This window comes from Muntiacus reevesi, chromosome 20 (genome assembly GCF_963930625.1).
Source record: "Muntiacus reevesi chromosome 20, mMunRee1.1, whole genome shotgun sequence".
Classification (NCBI taxonomy): domain Eukaryota; kingdom Metazoa; phylum Chordata; class Mammalia; order Artiodactyla; family Cervidae; genus Muntiacus; species Muntiacus reevesi.
This window is the reverse complement of record NC_089268.1, coordinates 37,181,501-37,202,417: the sequence shown is the minus strand read 5'-3', so window position 1 is coordinate 37,202,417 and position 20,917 is coordinate 37,181,501. Positions and strand designations below refer to the sequence as shown.

Sequence of the window (20,917 nt, the reverse complement as noted above, 5' to 3'; positions counted from 1 at the left end):
AGAGGGAGAACAACAAACTTTGGTGACTAGCACAGGGGAACTTAAGGAAAACAGTGGTGAAAGCCACCTAAGAAAGAATGCTCTAGGGGTGGAGGATGGCACTGGAGCTTATACTTACGTGGATACTTAAGGACTTATTCATAAGGATGGTGAAGAGGAGAATAAGATTTAATATATAATGTCATAAAAACTGTTGCAATAGTTGGTCAATTTATGTTGTGAAAATTTTGGTGAAAAACACTATAGGAACTCCTGGGGAATATTACTAAGTCACACTAAGATAGAGTATGAAATGTGTTTGCTTAACTCTCATCCAGAGACTCAATAAAAGCCCTATATGTTACTTCTAACTCATTTTTTAAAAAGGTGATTCTGATAGAAATTCCTGTTGCTTTGCTGTCTGCTGGTATTAGACTCAAGGAACTTTTCTTATGAATATGTACAAGAATTTTACACAAGAGATATGACCTATACTTTATTTAGTAAAATATATAATTGTAGACTATTACCTAGAAAATAAACTAGAATAAATATTTTTCATTGCGCAGATGGCCTCTTTGCCAGGGGAAAGTCTCATTTTGTAGCTTCATTCTCTGAAGACAGTGGCCTCCTCCCCTTAAAAAGCACGTGTCTGAGAAGGGTCTTAGGTTGAGCTCCTGCAGAAGCTGACCTTGAGACCAGGATTCAAGGGCAAGTGCTGTGGCCTGTTTGGGATGCAATGGCAGAGAGCACTAGAGGTTCCAGGAGATAGGTAAGGAAGGCAGCCAACATAGGGCTCCTTAGAAAGGGAGTTAATGCTGTGGTTAATTGAGGCCCAGAGATGGGGATCTGGGGAGACAGTGCAGAATACAACTTAGTAAGTCTAGTCCTACCTCCAGGTGGGGAACCTGGGGTAGTTTTAAACTGACTTTCATCTGCTGCTCTTGTTGAGGGCTTCTCTGAAGGGCATCATCTGCCTGGCGCTTCTAGCCTGTACCCCTGCGCTGGCCAAGTAGAGTTTTCTGTTCAAGAAATCCTTTGAACAGGGAGGCAGAATAGGGAGACACAGGCTAGAAGCCGTGAATAGCCTACTGTAGGAATGACAGGTGTGGAGTCCCAAGTGGAGCGCCCACATTGTCAGTTCAGAGAAGATACTTGGGTTTCTAAGCCCATTTGTATATCCACCTTTGAGCCTGGGGGTTCCGTGGTGGCTCAGTGGTAAAGGATCTGCCTGCAGTGCAGGTGACATGGGCTTGATCCCTGGATCGGGAAGATCCCCTGGAGGAGGGCATGGCAACCCACTCCACTATTCTTGCCTGGAGCATCCCATGGACAGAGGAGCCTGGCAGGCTACAGTCCATAAGGTTGCAAAGAGTTGGACACCACTGAAGTGACTGATCATGTATGCATGGACACATCCACTTTTGAGCCTAGATTTTAATTAATTTAACAATAGTAGTAATATGGTGCCCTCTGAGAAAAAATGGCATCCTTTTCAAAGGTAGCAGTGGCTAGTGTCATACAGGGAGCAGCCCATGATTGGAGGTGGTGGAGCTCTGACTAGTAAAGGACCAAGATGCTTGGGAGGAAATCACTCAGTCTTGCAGCAGGCTGGGAAAGAGAGAGACCTCAAACAGCCCAGGTGGGAGTGTTCCAGAAAGCTGGGAGAAAGCCTTCTTGAAGCCACATTGACTGCTCACCTGGCAAATGGCCCTTCCCTTCATTCCTTGAGAAAACAGAGAAACAAACAGTACATTTTAAAAAAATGGTTTGGTAGTGTTTCAATAGACCCCATTAATCTGCTATGACAGTCATGATTTAGAAGTCAGCAACTCTTCGAGTTACCCCACAACGAGTACTTTTGTGAGGCAGCAGAACTGAATTGTCTCGAAGTACTGACTTTTTCGTTCTTTCCCAAGCCGATCCCTGAAGATAGCGGAAAATAAGGGTTTGTCGCGCGGGGCGGGCGGGTGGTGGGTAGACTTCTCCTAAAAAGAGAATTCTGGAAGTCATCATAATTAGACAAAGAGGAAAATGTGCCAGACAGGAGTGGGTGGGGGCTGTTTTCTCCTGTGGTTGGTCGTGGTGTGTTGAAGATCCCTAACCTCAGCTGAAGCTTCTGAGTTTCCAGTAGGCGAGCGGCCGCCCAGGAGACCCGAGGTTCCGGGAGAAGGTGGCGCAGGTGTCCGGGCTCCGGGCAGGTGAGCGGGCGACGTGCAAGAAGGCGGGCCGGCGGGCCCCGGGGCCGTGACTGTGCGGCCTCGCGGCCGCCGGCCGAGCTCGGCGGGCGGGACGGGGCGCGCCGGCACGCGGCCCGACGGGCGCGGCCACACGGGCGCTCGCTCCCGCGCCCTGGCCTCCGCCGCAGGTCCGAGCCGCGGCCCTGCGGCCGCATCTCTATTTGTCACCTCTTCCCTCGACCTCACGACCCAGCCCTGCAGGCGCCCAAACTAAAGAAGCTCCCTTAAGGGAGCGGCGGAAACCGGCGTGCCTCTGGCCTTGGCACCACGGGTCGCCCCGCGCGCGGGCCGGGACCGGCGGCGCCTGGAGTGGTCCTCCGCGTCCGGGAGGGGACGAGGACGAGGGGCATCTCTGGTCCCCGCGTGCGATTGTCCACGTTTCTTCTTCTGTTCCCTGCGCCGCGCGCGCGAACTCTGGGGGGAAGTTGGTTGCAAAGTTTCCGAGGGCGGCGTGGGCTCCAGCGAGCGAGGCGGAGGGCGGGGTGCGGCGCGGGGAGGCGAGGACAGACGCGCTCCTCGCGGCGTCTTTGTTCCGCTCCGGGGGAGAGACCTGGCGACGAGTCTCCCGGGGAGGACCGGGACTGTCCGCCGCGACATTCCGGGCTCGGCGGGGGCTCTTCGCTCCCTCCCCCATCTCCTCCTTCAGCCATCCCCCAGCCCCCACCCAGCTCCCGACCTTGGCCCCAAGCGTCCAGGCCTCCTCCTGCCTCATCCCTTTACCCCCCACAAACCACCAACCCAAAGACCCTGAAGTCTGGGGTGGGGAAGGAGAAGGGATGGGGGCGAAGGTGCGCGATGGGCCGAGTACCTCCTGAAAGGTGGATGTTTGCTTTGGAATTTTGTTTTTTCTTTGCCCTAGAAACTGCTTTCCATTGCGGGCCCCCATTCTCTCCCGTTCCCCCCAACCCAGGCTTCCCTTCCCTTCAATTCTAGTAAGGTCCTGAAGGAAAATGAGCGCTACTCCGAGTCACTCCGAGCGCCAGTACTGTGGCCCGCAGTTGGGATGAGGGTCTAAGGATAGGGGACGTGAGGATGAGGGTCCCCAGTCCAGACAGTCGGGGAAACACTGGTAAAGGATCTGGAGGAGGGTCTGGAGCTGTTCTTGGTCCGGGACACCCGATTTGCCTGGGCAAGGCAGTGGGGGAGGAGGGGGAAAGACGGGATGCTTGGAGTTGCCAGGGGGTAGAGGTCGGGGAGGCGGCCAAGGACCCTGAGTCCGATTTTTGGAGCGAGGACAAGGCAGTGGTGCAGAGGAGAGAACCGGTGAGGAGCGCTTGGCTCCAGGGTCAGAGGGAGCGCGGTCACCCGGAAAGCCTTGGCGTCGCGGGCTGTGGTTCGGAGAAGTTTGGGGCCTGAGGGGTGGGCGCGATGCTCGAGGTGGGAATCTGCCCTCGGCGCCCTGGACCAAGTCGCGCAGCGCCTGCAGCAACAGGTAGTCCCGAGGGGCGGAGGTCCCGGCGGGCCCCCGAGCTGGGCTTCGTCCTCTGGATTAGAGGCAGTTCCCAAGGGACAGAATGGGTGGTGGTGGTGGGCGAGGGGCGGGGGACAGACTTTTCTAACACCTCTTGACGCCCCTTTGAGTTCTTTTGGTGTGCCGGGTGGAGGGGGTGATTCCAGTGGAGGAGCCAGGATGGAGAGCCTAGGGGCCCCCCACCTCTAGTTGTCTACGCGCCTGGATCTTTTGGGGTGAACCCCTTTACCCGTCTCTTCTGGTCTCCTGGGAAGAGGGGAAACTGACAGAAACTCGATGCCAAAGTGGATTGCTCACATTGATTGGCAGGGAAAGTGCAAACAAAGAGGTGCATCTCCCGGAAACAATGATTTTGGAGATTCCTCTCTCTCTACCCCCTCCCAGTAGACTTGAGCGCGTTAGACCGGCAGGCAGTAAAAGTGAGGTGGGTGTGGAGGGGCCCAGACGGGCATCTCCCGGGGAAAGTTTCGAGCGAGGTCGTGGGCGGAGAGGGTCGGGGCAGAGTTGCCACGAGCTGGGGCCGGAGCCGCCCCGGCTCGCCTCCTAGGTTTCCGAGCCGGGCGGGAGATGCGGGGAGAGGGAGGGGGCGGGGAGGGGAGGGGAGGGAGAGAGGAAGAAGGGGTGAGAGGAGAAACCTGCCGCCGCTCGCCGCCTCTTTGTCTGCTCCGGGACTTGGAACAAAAGGGGGAACTCTGATGAACTCTCTCTCCGCCCCTCTCCCCCGGACGCGCGGGTATCTCCCTCTCGCAACTTTGCCGCCGCGACTTTCTCCGCTGTCAGGCCGTACCAAAGTGTCCGAGCGCCTCGAGGACCGCGACAAGGGAAGTGTCTCTTCAAAGTGCGACCAAGTGGGGAAGAAGGTGAGTGGGGACTGTGGTTTTGTTTACCCCTCTCCCCCGCGATGCGCCCGGCTTCCCCGCCCTTGGGAGGACGGAGGAGCAATCCGGTGGCGAAGTTTGGCCAAGTTGTACCTCCTTTCCCCCCACTCTCGGGTCCCTTCTCTTTTGTTCCTTAAGGAACTTGCACAGATTGTTTTATTTGTTTATTTTTCATAGGCAAGAGCCAGGCGGGCATTTCTCTCAAGTGCCTCTTTATATGAGGAGCTGGGGGGATGGGGAAGGGTGTCTCGAGGGGGGCATTGCCTCGCCTATCTCCCAGCTGCGCGCAGACCCGAGGGCATGCCACGATGGTTGGGGTTGTGCCGGGTCTCACCCCCACCCCAGCCCTGACTTTGGTCCTGCGAAGGCAGGAGATCGAGAAGCTGGGGGCCCGTCCCTCAGCGTTTTTATAACTTAACCGTCTGCGGAGCGCTGTGCCGATTCTTAGGCACCATACCCAAAGCTACAACAATAGAACGCAGAAGAGGTGTGACTGGTAGGGGATGGGACCCTCGTGTTTGTGGTCCAGGGGTTTAGAGCGAGCTGGTAAGAGTTGAGAAAGTTTTCTTTGGGGCCGAGGTAGGGAGGAGGAAGAAGCCACAGGTTCTCGACTTGTCAGAGATGCAGGGATGCAGGGATGGGCCTGGACCACTAGTTAGGAGTCCGCCATCCCGTCCGCCCCTTTCAGTTTCACGACCCACCCAGGATAACCTATGCGGTCCTGGCCATCCAGCATCACCTCTCTCACTTCACGCGGCCTCCACCCCCGCCCCAATTGAACGCGTTTGAGTAGAAAGGGGACCGCGAGCGCCAGAAGCTCCCCAGACCCAGCAGCCCGCCCCGCCTTCTGTGTTTTAACCTTTTGTTTCTGTCTGCCACGCCCGCCCAAAAGAGGGATGGCTCTTGGAGCTTCTGCGGGGTGGAGGCGCAGCGCGATTCCCTCAGTGTTTACCGGCACAAGGAGACTCCCTGACTTTGTTTCTTAAGTAGCGTCAGTTCCCAGCGTTTCTAGGTTGGTTCTGGCGCAGATGAGGCGAACTCTGCACCACTGGTACACTTCTCCACTTTCTAGGACATTTCTTTCAGCCCTTTCGCACTTGACCACAAAAGTTGTTTATCTGCCCCGTCCCTTGGTTCATAAAAAGACATTTAGGGACAGAAGTTGAGAGTTTGTTGAAAGTGTACAAAGGTAGCATGTTCTAGCCATAGTTTGAATACTAGGAATGTGTGGAACAGGAATCCTGAACTGGAAAATGCAAATTTAGGTCATTATCTTCAGGTTTGTTTTGTGAGATGGTTCCAAATACCAAGGTGATTTATCACCGCTCTCCTTTCCTATCCCCACCCCACACCCTTTGCCTTTATCTCCCGCCTTTTACGGTTTGACAGGACAGATGAACCATCAAACTTCGCTGGCATCAAATAGCTGGAGGAAACAGCCAAAGACTGTCTATTTGAACTTCTTAAAGTTATGATTTTGTATAGGGTATCCATTATTAAAACCTGCACTGAGAAATGATTCAGCTGCCATAACTATGCCGGTTTCGAATTTTCATGTCAAAGAAAGAAATCTGTTAATGCTAAAGTTACTTTTTTAAAAAAAGAAGCTGAGTGTGCAGAATGACTCGGAAGCTGACACTAATGAATTTCAGTTGTACAGGTGTGATTACTGTGGTCAGCATCTAGAAAACATCAGAAGTCCTCCCACCTCCTTCTCTGCATCCTTCTTACTGGATCTTTCTATCAGTGAACATTGTGGAGGTACCATTACCACAGCGTCATTCCTGAATGAAAAGTTGCCAAACTTTTTTCTTTGGAGTTGCTTCAAAGTTGTTGGGATTTTTGATGATGCCTTCCCTATGTGGATTACTACTGTTTGATCACTGGGAATTGTCCATCTTAAAGAAGGTATGTTGCTTTTTAAATACTCTACAGGTACTTTGTTTGGGAGCTGATGCTTATGCTTTTAGAGAATTTTCTAGTTATTTTGAGCTGTTGCCTGTTCAAAGTGATTTATGACTTTAGAGTTCCTTGTTTTGTACTGGTTTTTGTAGGTTCCCTTTCATTTGGGATGATGATTTGGTACTTCTAAGGAAACTTTATTAATTTGACTGTCTTCGACATTATCACATGTCATGAATATGGTTATATAGTTACAAAGGAAAGTTATGTAACAATGATGGGTCTGATAGGCAGGTATTCTATTCTGTCTATGATTGATTTTGCTTTTAAATATCACAGCAAACATTTCTATAGTAGCAGGACTTCTGTAGTTTGCATTCATTTTGGACACTCCTGATATTTCATTTTGATAAATAAAATCCAAAAGTGGTCAGAAGGAAATGAATTCCTACTAGCTTGGGGTCTATATAAAGTATAGTAAGTTCTATCAGAATAAAAACTTTACTATGTAGTAACCAACAGAGGCTGAACATTTGTTTAATCTTTATGATACACATTAAGTTTTTATAGTGGCCGTTAAGAGTCTTATATTCCTTCTTTTACATCTTATAATTCATTCTTCATCATCTCTGTGAAAAAGCCATTCAAAGTTCACATGAATACTGTTGGTACTATAAAAAGTATTTTGATACAGTATTTACTTCCCTTGTTCAGCAGTTATGTGTCATGAAAAGTCAGAGTTTTCTTTGTTTAGGCTAGGTTGCTTTGAAATTATTTAAGTTTAGGATTTGATCCTCAAAATGGTTCAAGTTCAAGGTAGTTTTAAGTGCTACAATTGGAGAATATCATTGATATATTACTGTAACTGAGAAATGATAAGGTCTGGTCAAAAAGATAATTGGGAATTGGAAATATTTTTATCCTGCTGTAAGTAAAACATCTTATGATTAGCTTCTTATTTAGTTGTAGAAAGTTAAAGTACTTCACCTGCCTCGACTTTGGTTTATCATCTATACAATGAAGGATTAGTTTCAATAAACTTGGAAGAACTCTTTTAGCTCTAAGGTTTTATGATTTGTTGATTCCTTCTATACTTAAGGAGCATCCTCACTTGGGAAGTTCATTTTTAAACTGATAGAGTTGAACATCATAGAGTTACTGATGTGGAAAACTTGTGTGTATTACTAACTATTATTTTCCTATAACTGTTTAGCTCAGGGAATATTGGATCAAGAAATAGGCTTTACAATTTCTGTGAAGTATACTTTCGGCAAAGTGCATTGTATGAAGATGTCAGATTTCCTGAAACGTTTTCAGCAAAAGTTTATCTGCTGGAATGTTCTGAGGGGCTCTGAACTGCAGCATTATTTCCCAGCAAATATTTTACCTACAAATGTATAAAGTGAATATGTTTGAATCTGTTCTAATGGCTACCCAGTGTTGGGCTCAGAGGTTTAGAAACAGACTTTGCAATGAAACAGACTCGAGTTTTAATCCTCATCTTGATAGCCTGGACCAGTTTATTAGCTTTCCTGGGGTCTCAGTTTTTTCATTTGTAAGTGGGGAATCATAGCACTTATCCCATAAAGTTACTGTTGTGGGGAATGTATTTTTAAAAACCATATGTGTAAGAAAAAAACTTAGCAAAGGGGTAAGTGTCTGTAAATATGTTTAGCTATATATAAAAAAAACCTACTACTGTTGCCTTTCATAATGAATTGGTGATGTTTTGATACTTTCAACTTTCTTTGTTGACTGCCTTGCAAGTTTTAAGCCACATTAACCATAAGTATTCACGGAAGTATTCAAAGTCAATTTGGATGGAAGTTTTCACATGTTAAGATGAGTTCTTTTTTTCTCTAAAACTATATTCTATTCGAGCCTTTTATTCAGGTAAGCGTAATTCACTTCAACAAACACTTATTAAATCTTGTTATGTATAAGCATGTTGCTGAAGGTCATGACTTCCTCTTGGACTATGTGGCCTTTCCTGTTCCTTACAGAAATTTCTGTAAATTGAGATAAGAGCAAGTGTCTAGAATTGATTTACACAAATTCTCTATTTTCAGTATTGTCAGTGAGGGGTAAACTTATAGTTTAAAAAATTTGTTTGTTTACTTTTTAGTTATGATATAAAGTGATGGTTCAGTGATTTCTTGATGAGGAAATCAAGAACCACAGTGCATTTTCTGATATTAGTTTTTGATAGAATGGTTTTTATTTAAATTGAAAACTCACAGTTAGTATAAACAACACTTCAAAGAATAGCGTGTCATTGTGAAATGAAGTTTAAAGTCTTGGATTTTCATTTTCTAGATCTGTAATTTAGCAAAATACATCGCTATTCCTGAGTGATTATTTAGTTTGAGGAAGATTATATTCATTTACCCTTCGGAAGTTTTTGGTGAGAATGTTAAAGTACTGCTCCTTCTCCTTTGTAATTTACCAGCAGATAGTTGCCTTAAAATGATAACTAAAAAGAAAAATATGGAATAAATCAATATTAAAATGGGAAAAGTTTTTTTTCTAGATGTATCCACAACTTTCTGTTTGTGGGCAACATCTATTTTAATCAGCAAATTATATTCATTAGTATAGCAACTACTAATATAATTGTAATTACAGCATTTAAAAGTCATGCATTCCTTAAAGTTTTTCTATGTGATGTGATTCTTAGGCTAGAACCAAAGATACTTAATTACCTTAAGTATTTGGTAATAGTTTGATATATTACTGTAGTAATATATCAATAGTTTGATAATAGTTTGATAATTACTATATTATCTTATAGTTTTGGTTTTTTAAAACTGTTTGTTGACATGGATTAGTTTGAATTATTGAGACCAGAAGAATCGGCCAAGGTACTCGTAAGAAACTTATATAGGTGGGAAATCTTAATGTTCAGCTCTGCCTTCCAAAATTATAAATGCAACACATAGTAGGCATCTGATAAGTAAATGAAAAGCAAATTTTCTGACTTTTGTCAGTCATTTCTAAGAACTTTGATGGTTTTTCTGCCCTTTATTGTTGAAGATACGGGTGGTTAGAAATACATGTATCACGGACTTGTGAAGCGTATTTTGTGCATTCATTCCTTCCTCATTCATTCTTATAAGTAATATGGCATCTATGTGTCAGGCATTGCTCTACACACTAAAGATACAAAAGAAATAAAAATTCTGGTACTGATGGAGTTTTTACTACTTACAGTAGAATATACATTAAAAGACGCCAACTACTATTGAGAAAAAAAATATCAGGAAAGAGCAGTGGGGAGTAGGAGGAAAGGATGGCCAGGAATGACCTCATGGAGAAGGTGACATTTGAGGAATGATATAAAGGAAGTGAAAGAATGAGCTATGTGATATCAGGCTGAAGAGCATCCAGGCAGAGGCATGACCTGTGTCTGGTTATCCATGGAAAGCAAGGTGGGAATAGTGGCTGGAGTAGACTCAGCAAAGGGGAAGGTGGTGGGAGGTGAGGTCAGAGAGGAAATAGGAGTATGGTGAGCAGATCACATGGATCCTTAAATCCCTTTGTGTCTCCCTGAGGGAGACAGGGTACCACTGAAGGGGTTTAACCAGTGATTGACCTGATATAACTAATGTTGTCACACAATGACTCTGATGGGTTTATTCAACAAGATCAAAGATGGACAGGGCAGAAACTGAGCCATTTAAGAAGCAATTTCAGTTGTCAAGTGAGAGATGATGGCAGCTTGGACGAGGATAAAAGCAGCACGGAGCTAGTGAGAAGGGACCAGATTCTGAAGATACTTTGGTTGGAGAATTTGTTGGTGGATCGGTTAGAAAGTATGAGAGAAAAAGAGGCATCAGATCTGAAATTTTTTTGACCCAAGCACCTGAATGGACCCAGTGTCCATGAACTGAGATGAAGTGTGTCCTTGGGATGGGGTAGACCAAGAGCTCAGCTTGGACACATTAAGGTACTTTTAAAGCATCTAGGCAGTTTAATACACAGGTTTGATTTTGGGGGAAGAAATCTACAGATCCAAATTAATGAGTTGGAAGAAATTAAATGCTGTTTAAAGCCATAAGAGTGGATGTGATCACCAAGGGAGTGAGAATAGAAAGGAAAGTCTTGGGGCTAGATTTAGAAGTGGTAGAAGCCCAGTGAGGAGAGTGTATCCAGAAAGAAGGCAAGGTTGTTTGGGTCAGGTGCTGCTAATGGATTGCGCAAGATGAGAGTTGAGAATAGACCTTCCAGGTTAGGGTTTTGGGAGGTCAGTGCTCATTGGTAGTTTTATCTAGAGCTGTTTTTATAAATGGTGAGAGATTGTATCCTTTTTTCTAATTTGTGTGGTCCATTACCAATTTTCAAAAAGTCTTCTTTATTCTAAATAAAATTTGCCAGTACTTTATAATGAATAAAATGCTCTCACTGGAACTTCCCTGGGGTTCCAGTGACTAAAACTCCCCACTCCCAAGGCGAGCAGCCTGGGTTTGATCCCTAGTTAAAGAACTAGATTCTGCGTGTCACAACTAAGAATCAATGCAGCTAAATAAATAAGTGTTTTTTAAAAAGTGCTCTTACATGTTATCTTAGTTAAGTCTCATGATAGTGTGAGAGATGGGATAATAATATCTACGTTTATCTTATAGAAGAAGAAATTGAGACTCAGATGTCTCAACTTGTTCAAAGTCACCCAAATATAAGATAGGACTATATTTTAACTTTATACCCTTTGCCATTCACAATAGGGGCGACAGTCATTAAACAAAACAGAACAAAGCAAAAACACTGGTAATAATGCTGTATACAAGCTATAGGATTAATTCAGGGCAGGGAGTGCCTTTTGGGATCAGGGAAGACTTCCCCAAGTTGGAATTTAAAAGATGCCTAGCATTTTAACATGGAGTCAAAGGGAAGAACATTCTAGGCTTGGAGTGGGTGTGGAAAAATGTGGAGGGATGAGACATGGGGTGTTCACTGGATGTATTTGGGATGCTTATGCCATTTGATTCATGCTGAACATGAAAGAGTGGGGAGAGACAGGCTGGAATGATGGCAAGTGCTAGTTTAAGCTTGGATTGAAATATGGTTTTAATAAAACAGCCACTAGGTGCCATCTTAAATGTATCTCATGTCACATGAGATAGCAATATGCAATCTAGGTAGGAATGTCGGAATATATATACATCATCACAAATGCATTGTCTTTGTCAGTTCAGGCTGCTCGAACCAAGTACTGTAGACTGGGTGGGTTATAAACAGCAGAAATTTCCTTGTGACAGTCCTGGAGGCTAAGCAGTCCAAGACCAAGGTGCTGTGTCTGGTGAGGGCTGGCCTCCTGGTTCAAAGAGTCTGTCTTCTTGCCCTGTCCTCACATGGTGGAAGAGGCAAGGGGCGGGGAGCTCTTTATAAGGACATTAATCCCACTCACAAGGGCTCCACTCTCGTGACCCGATCATCACCCAAAGACCCCCACCTTCAAATACTGTAATTCTGATATTTTTAGGTTTCAACATATTCATGCTATAGATTGAAGTTTGTATCCCCCCCCCCCCAAATGCATATCTTAAAAATTCTCTTCTTTCAAATTAAATGTGCACGTGAATCCTATACTACTGAAGAAACTCTGGTGACTGGAGTGGGTTGCCATTCCCTTCTCCAAGGAATTTCCTGACCCAGGGATCAAACCTGGGTCTCCTGCATTGCAGCCAGATTCTTTCCCATCTGAGCTACTCGGGAGGCCCATCCATGTAAGGACATACTCTTTATCCAGAGATCTAACTTCTGTTCTGGGCCGTCTGGTTTGGCGAGCAGCTGTTCTGGACTGTTCTGACGCTCCAGGGGTTCTTCTTGGTGTCCTTGAAGTCGGCCTCAGTGACCGGGTCTGTGCCTTTTTTCCGTCGTCCTAGGATTGGTCTTAGCCTTCTGGGTCTTACAGCTTCAGTAGGGAGAATGAGACTTCTCTAAAAGTCTAGAGCAGAAGTTGGCCAAGTTGGAGAAGCTTTGCTTCCTTTCCCTTGGCCTTGGCCTGTTTGAACTTGACCTTTTTGATGGTGTGGGTATCTTTTCTGAGTGGCAGCAGTATACAGTTTTTATATTTTATCGTACTTACATTTAAATGTCATCATTAAACACTGAGCATAAGTATATGCTGGCCTCTTGTTCAGATTTTCAAAATGTAAAGATGAATGGATGGAAAGCTTTATGGATGTGATGGATTAGACATTGAGGAATATATTAAACAAGTTGAGAATCTCGAGTTTGGTAAAATTCAGTCCATACACATTTGTACATTTAGTGGCATAAGAAGACTAAGGACAGAAATACAGATGTGGAACTTTGGGTTGCAATTGGAGGAAAAGCCAGTTTAGGAGTTACGGGTTCTTTAATCAGGAGACTTCTGAAAAGCCAGGGCTTTTTGATCCTGGAAGGAGGAAGAGAACTTGAACTTCCCTCGACACTCCACACCAGAAGTCCCATTGCCTACACTTTGTGGCCCTCATTTTGTGTCCCTGGGGTTCAACTTGGTCTGGGCCTACGTCTTCATAGCTCCTGTTTGGACTGAAGGATGAACCCTAGATATTATGGGTGAGACTGAGCGCATAACTGAGTCCCTTTCAGTTCTTTCATTGGGATGTGGGGAAGATGTAGAAGAAAGTTGTCCCCAAGCTCAGAACACCCAAATGTGGGCACTTCTTGGCTCTCACTTTGCAAGTTGACCCCATGTTTCCAACTCAGCTTCTATTTAGCCCCCACCTGGGTTCCATCCCTGGGTTGGGAAGATCCCCTGGAGAAGGGAAAGGCTACCCACTCCAATATTCTGTCCTGGAGAATTCCATGGACTATATATCCGTGGGGTCACAAAGAGTCGGACACGACTGAGCGACTTTCACTTTCACCTTCAAATTGACATTCTAGAGAGCTGTTCCTTCCTGTCTGCCCTGTTCCCCTGGAAGAATCATGTACTGCTCTAGTGCATCAAGCATGCTAGCTCCTAATGGTGAGTTAGTGTAGAGTGTAGAGTCCTGTGGGGCTTGGCACAGTTAGTTACGTGACAACCCTGCTGAAATACAACCTACTGTATTTGACCTCAGTGATTATAATAAAGAGATGGTAATGTAACAAAAAAATTCCTAGCCTATGCTTTCAGCTTCTTTCGTGTTTTGCAGATGAGTAGAGTCAAAAAAACTAAAAAAAAAAGAAAGGCACTTGTCATCCTGTCTTTGGATAAATAAACACTGGTTCTGTTGTAATACATTTTCAGCATTTGTCTCAGCATGGGAATTTGGGTGAAAGTTCATGGAATGTTTTTCTCTAAAAATTTCTGTTGAATTCTGCCCGACTCTGCAGCCAAATTCAAAATTCTCATTTGACTGTTATGATTAAACTAGGATACCTGAACAGACCGTGTAGGTTTCTAACTAAATGGCTGTAAGAGTGTATTTTAGATTCAAGCAGGATAACAAGAGCAAGAAGGATCATGTTCTCATTATTCTGTTGCCACGTCTTTGCTGAGTGGGGTGGCCTCCTGAGTTCCCAGTCTTTGTGTGTGCTGAGGTTTCTGAAGCTAGGAATGGTTTTGGCTAACACCGACTTTGTAATCCAGATCATCTTTGGAACATAGGAGGGGATCTAGGTGTCCAGAAAAGAGACTTATTCTGAGCAGCTTGTAATTCCTGTCTTGTCTTCTGACTCCTGGCTTTGCATCAGTTTAATTCTTATTTACCTACTGATTCAGCTTGCTATGCAAATTCCATGACTTACTGCACAGATTCAAATAGTTTATCTTTGCATATCCTGGCCATTTGCGCTTCTCAGTTGTTTAGGTCATTGGCCTTAACTCTGTCTGGTCATATCCTGCTATGCTTCTTTTTAAAAAAATATTTATATATTTATATTTGTTTATTTATTTGGCTGCTTTGGGTCTTAGTTGCAGCATGTGGGATCTAGTGTCCTGACCAGGGGTTGAACCCGGGCTCCCTGCATTGGGAGTGTGGAGTCTTAGCCACTGGACCACCAGGAAAGTCCCTTGCTATTTCTTTTTGTTGTTGGTTTTCACCTTCTTTAGACCTCAGTCCTCACAGCTGGTCAATTTTGGTGGCTCCTGGCTCACCCCGGTGATCTCAGATTCTGCCTCCTATTCTTATGGAATAATATTGAATCCTAATATGTTGCTTAAAAAAAGTAATCTAGTATATTTCCAAAATCAGAACTCTCCATTTGCTATCACTTCTGCTCTTTTCTAAGACATTACTTTGACTCAGATGTTGAAAATGACTGGTGAAAGACAGAGCTTCTCAGTCATCTAAAAAGAACTAAGCTGTGCTGAGTATCACTTTTAGGTCAAAGGTTTCTGAGTCTTTGGTGATGGGTGAGGACTATAGGGGGTGGTTCTTTATTAACAAGCCTATTGATTAACCCACATAAGGAATTCAGCTAGTAGCAAGCTACCTGAAAGAAGTTACCTTAGTGGGAGACCTTCTGGAATGATGAATAGCAATAGGGCATCTTGTTTTGAGTTGCTTAAAACAACTCAGAATTAGCCTAATTTATAGGCACCTGTTGACTGAAAGTCTCCTGTGGTAAAATTGGATGCTTTAGGAAGGGACTGAATGCCTGGGTCCAGTGGAAGAAGGGAGAATTTTCATGGTATATTCTTGTGTATCATTTGAATTTTGAACTATGTGACTGTATTTTACCTAGTTGAAACCAGAGCATAAAAGGAAAAGAAGGAAGGAAAGAAACTAATTACATCAATTAAGTAATATTTCTAAGTCATGTGCTTATATGAAGCACTTTGCAGAGCTCTTGGATGATAAAAGTATATAGTAAAAGGAACTATTCAGAGATTCCTAGATCCTTAGTCTTTAGGGAAGTGATCTCTAAAGCTGTCAACCACCCCATGAATTAGACATTGTTAGCCACATTTTGCTGGAGAAGGCAATGGCAACCCACTCCAGGGCTCTTGCCTGGAAACTCCTCCCATGGACGGAGGAGCCTGGTAGGCTGCAGTCCATGGGGTCGTGAAGAGTCGGACACGACTGAGTGACTTCACTTTCACTTTTCACTTTCATGCATTGGAGAAGGAGATGGCAACCAACTCCAGTGTTCTTGCCTGGAGAATCCCAGGGATGGGGGAGCCTGGTGGGCTGCTGTCTATGGGGTCGCAGCAGCAGCAGCCACGTTTTGCAAGGGAGGGAATGGACGGTGTTAAGGGCAGAGCTGGGTGTTGGACCCAGGTGTCTCTGATTGCAGACACTGTGCCATGTGCCTATCTTTTAGCCTGGGCTACTACAACGAAATACTGCAGACTCTGTGGCTTTAAGACGGATGTTTATTTCTCCTAGTTCTGGAGGCTGGCAAGTCTTAAGATCAAGGTGTGAGCAGGTCCGGTGTCCGGTGAGGGCCCTCTTCCTGTTTTGCTGATGGCTGCCTTCTTGCTGTATTCTCACTTGATGGAGAGAGATCTCTGGTCTCTTCATCCCCTTTAACAGCAGCAATCTCATCCTCAGCCTCCATCCTCATGACCTCATTCGAACCCAATTACCTCCCAAAGGCTTCCCCTCCAAATACCATCACCCTGGAGATTAGGGTTTCAGTGTATGAATTTAGGGAGAGACACAAACATTCAGTCCACAGCACTGCCCCTCCAACCAAGATGTGGCATAAAGCATCTGTGAATGTTCTTTAATGTCAACTTCATGATCGAAACCCGCTTCAAGAAAAATTGTCATGCAGTGGAGATTTGACTGCTACCGTCTGCAGTTCCCATTCTTTCAATCACCTTTCCTTATTTTGTATTTACTTATTTTTGGCTGCACTGGGTCTTAATTGCTTTTGCAAGGGGTTTTTTAGTTGCGGTAGGCAGAAGCTACTCTTTGTCGCTGTACTCAGTCTTTGCATTGCGGTGGCTTCTCTTTTTGGGGAGCACAGGCTGTAGGTGCGTCTGCTTCAGTAGTTTCAGCACGCGGGCTCAGAGGTTCCAGATCACAGGCTCTGGAGTGTCGTCTCAGTAGTTGCAATGCACGGGCTTAATTGCTCCGCAGCATGTGGAGCCTTCCTGGACCATCGAACCTGTGTCCCCTATTTTCAGGTGGACTCTTATCCACTGCACCACCAGGGAAGTCTTCAATCCCCTTTCCTTCCTTTGTCATTTTCTCTCCTTCCTTCTCTTTGTCCTCTTTTCTTGATCATCCAGAACCATCGAATCTCGCAAGATGTTAGTCCATCCAATTACGCACCCATCCATCCATCCGTCTGTCATCCACCATGCAGCCACATGTAAGGACTGGACTAGAGGCTGGAAACACAAAGTTGAGCAAACATGGACGTGGTTCCTACCCTCATGTAGCTTAAAAGGAGAAAGGGCGTCAGTGTCTGAGTATGTTGGGGAACTCAACACATCGTGCAGCCCTTTTGGAGGCTCAGCCAGTCCACTAGATGCTCTGAGATGTCCAGTGGTTAGAATCTTACTTTTTTGAATATGGAATCATGGTCTCTCTGGTTTTTAGATTTTGTTTGTTTGCCTGTATATATATTTTTAAACTCCCAGAGTCTTCATTAACAAAACTCCACAAAGCTAATGTTTCGACAAATGTATATTTCAGAAGTAATGTACCTGAAGGTTTCTTTCTTAAAGATTCAGTAACATCATGGTTTAATGTGTAATCACTCCAAAATAATATTTAAATTTAAATGGTGGGCTTTAGTTCAGAGAAGAGAAGTGAGGAATTTGAGGCAGTGTGGTGTGTCCTGGAGTGTAATAATTTGGGGCAGAAACTTTTCTGTGTCTCTTGGGTCATATGAGGAAGTTGCTTACTACAGCTGGGAAAAGATGAGGCCTGAGACCAATGCAACAATAAAAACAAAAACAGTGTACCAGATTATAGTGGGGTGGGATGAAAAAGCATGAAGAAATTCAGTAAAATAAAGATGGTGTAGTAAACAAGAGACCAGAAGAGCAACCAGAATGATAAACACTATTGGGCTGAAAGGAACCCTTCAGTCGTTCACAAAATCATTTGAGAACTCCTGAGAGAAGATAAGAACAGAGCCTCATCTAGTCCCAGGTGAACCATCCCAGTTTAGGCTACCTGGACTGCATTCCCTAACTCAGGCAGAAAATTTGTTGTTACAACTCAGGTGTAGCACCTTTGCTTTGCTTCATTTTTAGACATTTCAATTTGATGGCTGATAACCCTGCTTCCCAAAAAGATCAGGTCCTGACCTTTTATAAACTTTACCATCTAAAGAAAATGGTCTTTGCCAATGTGTTTAAGGCTCTTGATGGGGGGTGACTGTCCTGGGTTATCTGGGTGACCCTAAATCTAATCATCAGTGTCCTTCTAAGAAAGAGGCAGAAGGTCATCCCCACAGAGCAGAGCAGAAACTGATGTGAAGATTGGTGGCAGAATGAATTTGATTATTCTAGGTACTTTATGTAAATGGAATACTTCAGCATTTGTCTTTTTCTGACTGCTTTATTTACCATTATGTCCTCAAGATTCTACCATGTTGTAGCATATGTCAAAATTTCTTCCATTTTTGAGGGTGAATAATATTCCATTGCATTGCCACAGGTTTTTTATCCATTTGTCAGCTGCCTGGACGCTGGGTTGCTTCTTTTTTTGGTTATTGTGAATAGTACTGCTAAAACATAGGTATACAAATATCTCTTCAAGACTCTGCTTTTGCGTCTATGGATATAACTGACTTTTACTTGATAAGAAAATCAGTACATTCAGTAGTTTAAAAAAAGTTTGATGACAGGTTAGAGTGATATGGCCACATTCCACAAAATACCAGTGGCCCCCGCGAGCTAGAAGAGATGAAGAATAGACTCCTCACCCCCTACAAGCCTCCAAAGGGCACATGGCCTTGTCAACAACTTGATTTTGGACATCTGGACCCCAGAATTGTGAGAGAATAAAAATTCTGTGGTTTTAAGCCATGGGGTTTGTAATAATTGATTGTAGTAGCCCTAGGACATTAATAAAGGTTGTAAACTCTCTGAGAGTCAGGCAGTGTCTTCTCTTCCTCTCAGCATTCAGAGTTCTGCACGTAATAAGCCTTCAAATACTCAAGCACTTGAACTAACTGACTTCACTGGTTCAGCCATTCAGAGCCTCAAGACTAGTATTTAAAATTTTATTGGAAGAGAAGTGAGACCAGCTAGATTGGTTATTCATTTGCAAAAGAAGAAATTAATACCCCCAAGGCTTAGTCTCCTGTGAGTTTATTGCATCTTAAAGTTTGGAGTTACACTGCCTTTTAATGTAGCACTTCCTTTGCTATGCTGGAATATTAATAATACCACTGAGAAGACTTCATCTAGCAGAACAAGAAAAGCGAGTCATTCCAGGCAAAGATTTGACATCTTAATTAGATACCACCTTCATGCTGGATTTCTCTTCTTTTGCACTGACAGTATCTAAATGACAATGTTCTGGGATTTCTGGTCCTAACGCAAAATGTCTTCTGCTCAAATCTTCCATGAAATGTCATTTTGAAACTGTGAGCTTAGTTCTTATTCAAGCAGAACGCTTAGTATATTTACCAGGACTTTAACTGAATGGGCACTGCAGGATCATGTTCTTTGGGAAATAGAAACAGTTTGTTTTTACATATAAGGAAGCTGTAGAAAAGAATTTGGAATCTTGACTCAGTAGTCAGCCTTGTGGTCCACATTATTCTATATTATGTTCTCCCTGTATTATGTCATTTCTTTGTTTTTCTTCTGTAGGGAAAGAAGGTCTCCTCTAAGACCATTCCTCTAGGATCTCAGTTACATTTTAAAGCCATGTAATAGTTAAAATAAATTGTTAGAACATTTAACCGATATTATTAAACTGATTGCAAAGGAAAGGCAAATCACCTACCGTGTAGCATTGTGGAGTATGTTAAGTTTGCTTTTGTTGATCCGTAGAGTGTAGGGAGTGGTTTCTTTACATATTTACTGTGAGATTCGTTTTTTCAAAAACACTTGCCTGATGCCATGTAGAAATGTTATTACACCCCTAGACTACAAGATTTGGTCACTTTCATTGATTTTAATAAGAAAGTCTAGCAGATAACTACAGTAATATGGCTAAAGTGGAATGTAGTTGATCTCCACCACGGCTATGCATGGAGGCTTCCCTGGTGGCTCAGCTGGTAAAGAATCCGCCTGCAATGGGGGAGACCTGGGTTTGATCCCAGGAATCAAGAAGGGAAGGCTACCCATGCCGTATCCTGGCCTGAAGAATTCCATGGACTGTGTAGTCCACGGGGTTGCCAAGAGTCGGACACAACTGAGCGACTTTCACTTTCATGGCTATGCACGTGGTTGAAGCAAGGATTCTGTTTGAAAGAGAACTCGTCCCCCCCTTGAAGTGAATGTGAATTTGCATGATTACTTTATCTTCTGATTAAGCTTCAAGTTGGTGAGAGACAGTTTTAGCTTTAAATCAGCCCACTCCACATGTCCAATTAATGAGATCCTTGCATTGTTGTTGGCACCATTTTCTTCCCAATCTGCCATATTTTAATATGCTCTGAATATGCCAGTTAGTTTTTACTGCTGGTAGCTACAGCCTTATCACGGAAGTATTAAGTGGTATGACTGGGACCTTGCCTAAAATGTTCCTTACAAAATTCCCTAGACTTTTTCTTGTTTTGCCTGTGACAGAGCAGTCACTCAGTAAATAATTACTGAACTGAATGAACTAATGATTGAAAGATGATTACAGTCCACATGTTTTGGTGTAGCAAACTTTAACTAGCAAATTCGCTATCCAGGACTCAGATTTCAACTTTGTGATTTATCTTGTGCTGAAGATGAGAATAGAGTATTCTTAGTTTATCCAGTGTTGTCCAAGAGGGATATAATGTGAGCCACAAAAGTGAGCCGTGTGTAATTTTAAATTTTCTAATAGCTCCGTTAAAAAAGGAAAAAGAAACAAATTATTTTTGGTAATATATTTTTAACTCACATATAATTCAACATGTAATCAAAATAAAAGTTATTAATGAAATATTTTACCTTTTCTAGTTTTTGAAGTCCTGTATGTTTGTACTTACAGTACGTCTCAAATTGGCTTCGCCTTGTTTCAAGTGCTTAAAAGCTACATATGGCTAGTGGCTACCATATTGGATAGCGCATGTTTATACCATCTGGAGGCTCCTATTTTAAGTAATTATTCTTGCTAACTAGATGTAAAATTTGGATTTTATAAGCTATTGAGTGGGACACATGTAGAGTCCTGTCAATGAACTGATAGAAAAATTGTATCAGCTATACAACTGAAACAAAATTTACAAAATTAAAAAGTCATCATTTAGAGATTGTGTAAAATATGGTAAGACCCTCTAAATTTTGGGGTCCATCCATGACCAAGCTTCCATTGATCTGAGATTCAGATTTTCTCCTGTGTTACAGTGGAGCAAATTACTTATCTTCTGTTAAGCCTCAACTTCCTCTTTTGTAAAATGGTAGT

General features: G+C 43.9%; 1 protein-coding gene across 1 annotated transcript in view; it reads left to right on the top strand.

Annotated features, from left to right (window-relative positions):
- Positions 1–3,587: 3,587 nt before the first annotated feature.
- Positions 3,588–20,917, top strand: part of LOC136151242 (uncharacterized) — a 389,476-nt gene continuing 372,146 nt past the window's right edge. Inside the window, exons 1-2 of the mRNA XM_065912186.1 lie at positions 3,588–3,714; positions 4,078–4,550. Coding sequence (XP_065768258.1) covers positions 3,588–3,714; positions 4,078–4,550 — 600 coding nt within the window. The remainder of the gene's footprint in view (positions 3,715–4,077; positions 4,551–20,917) is intronic.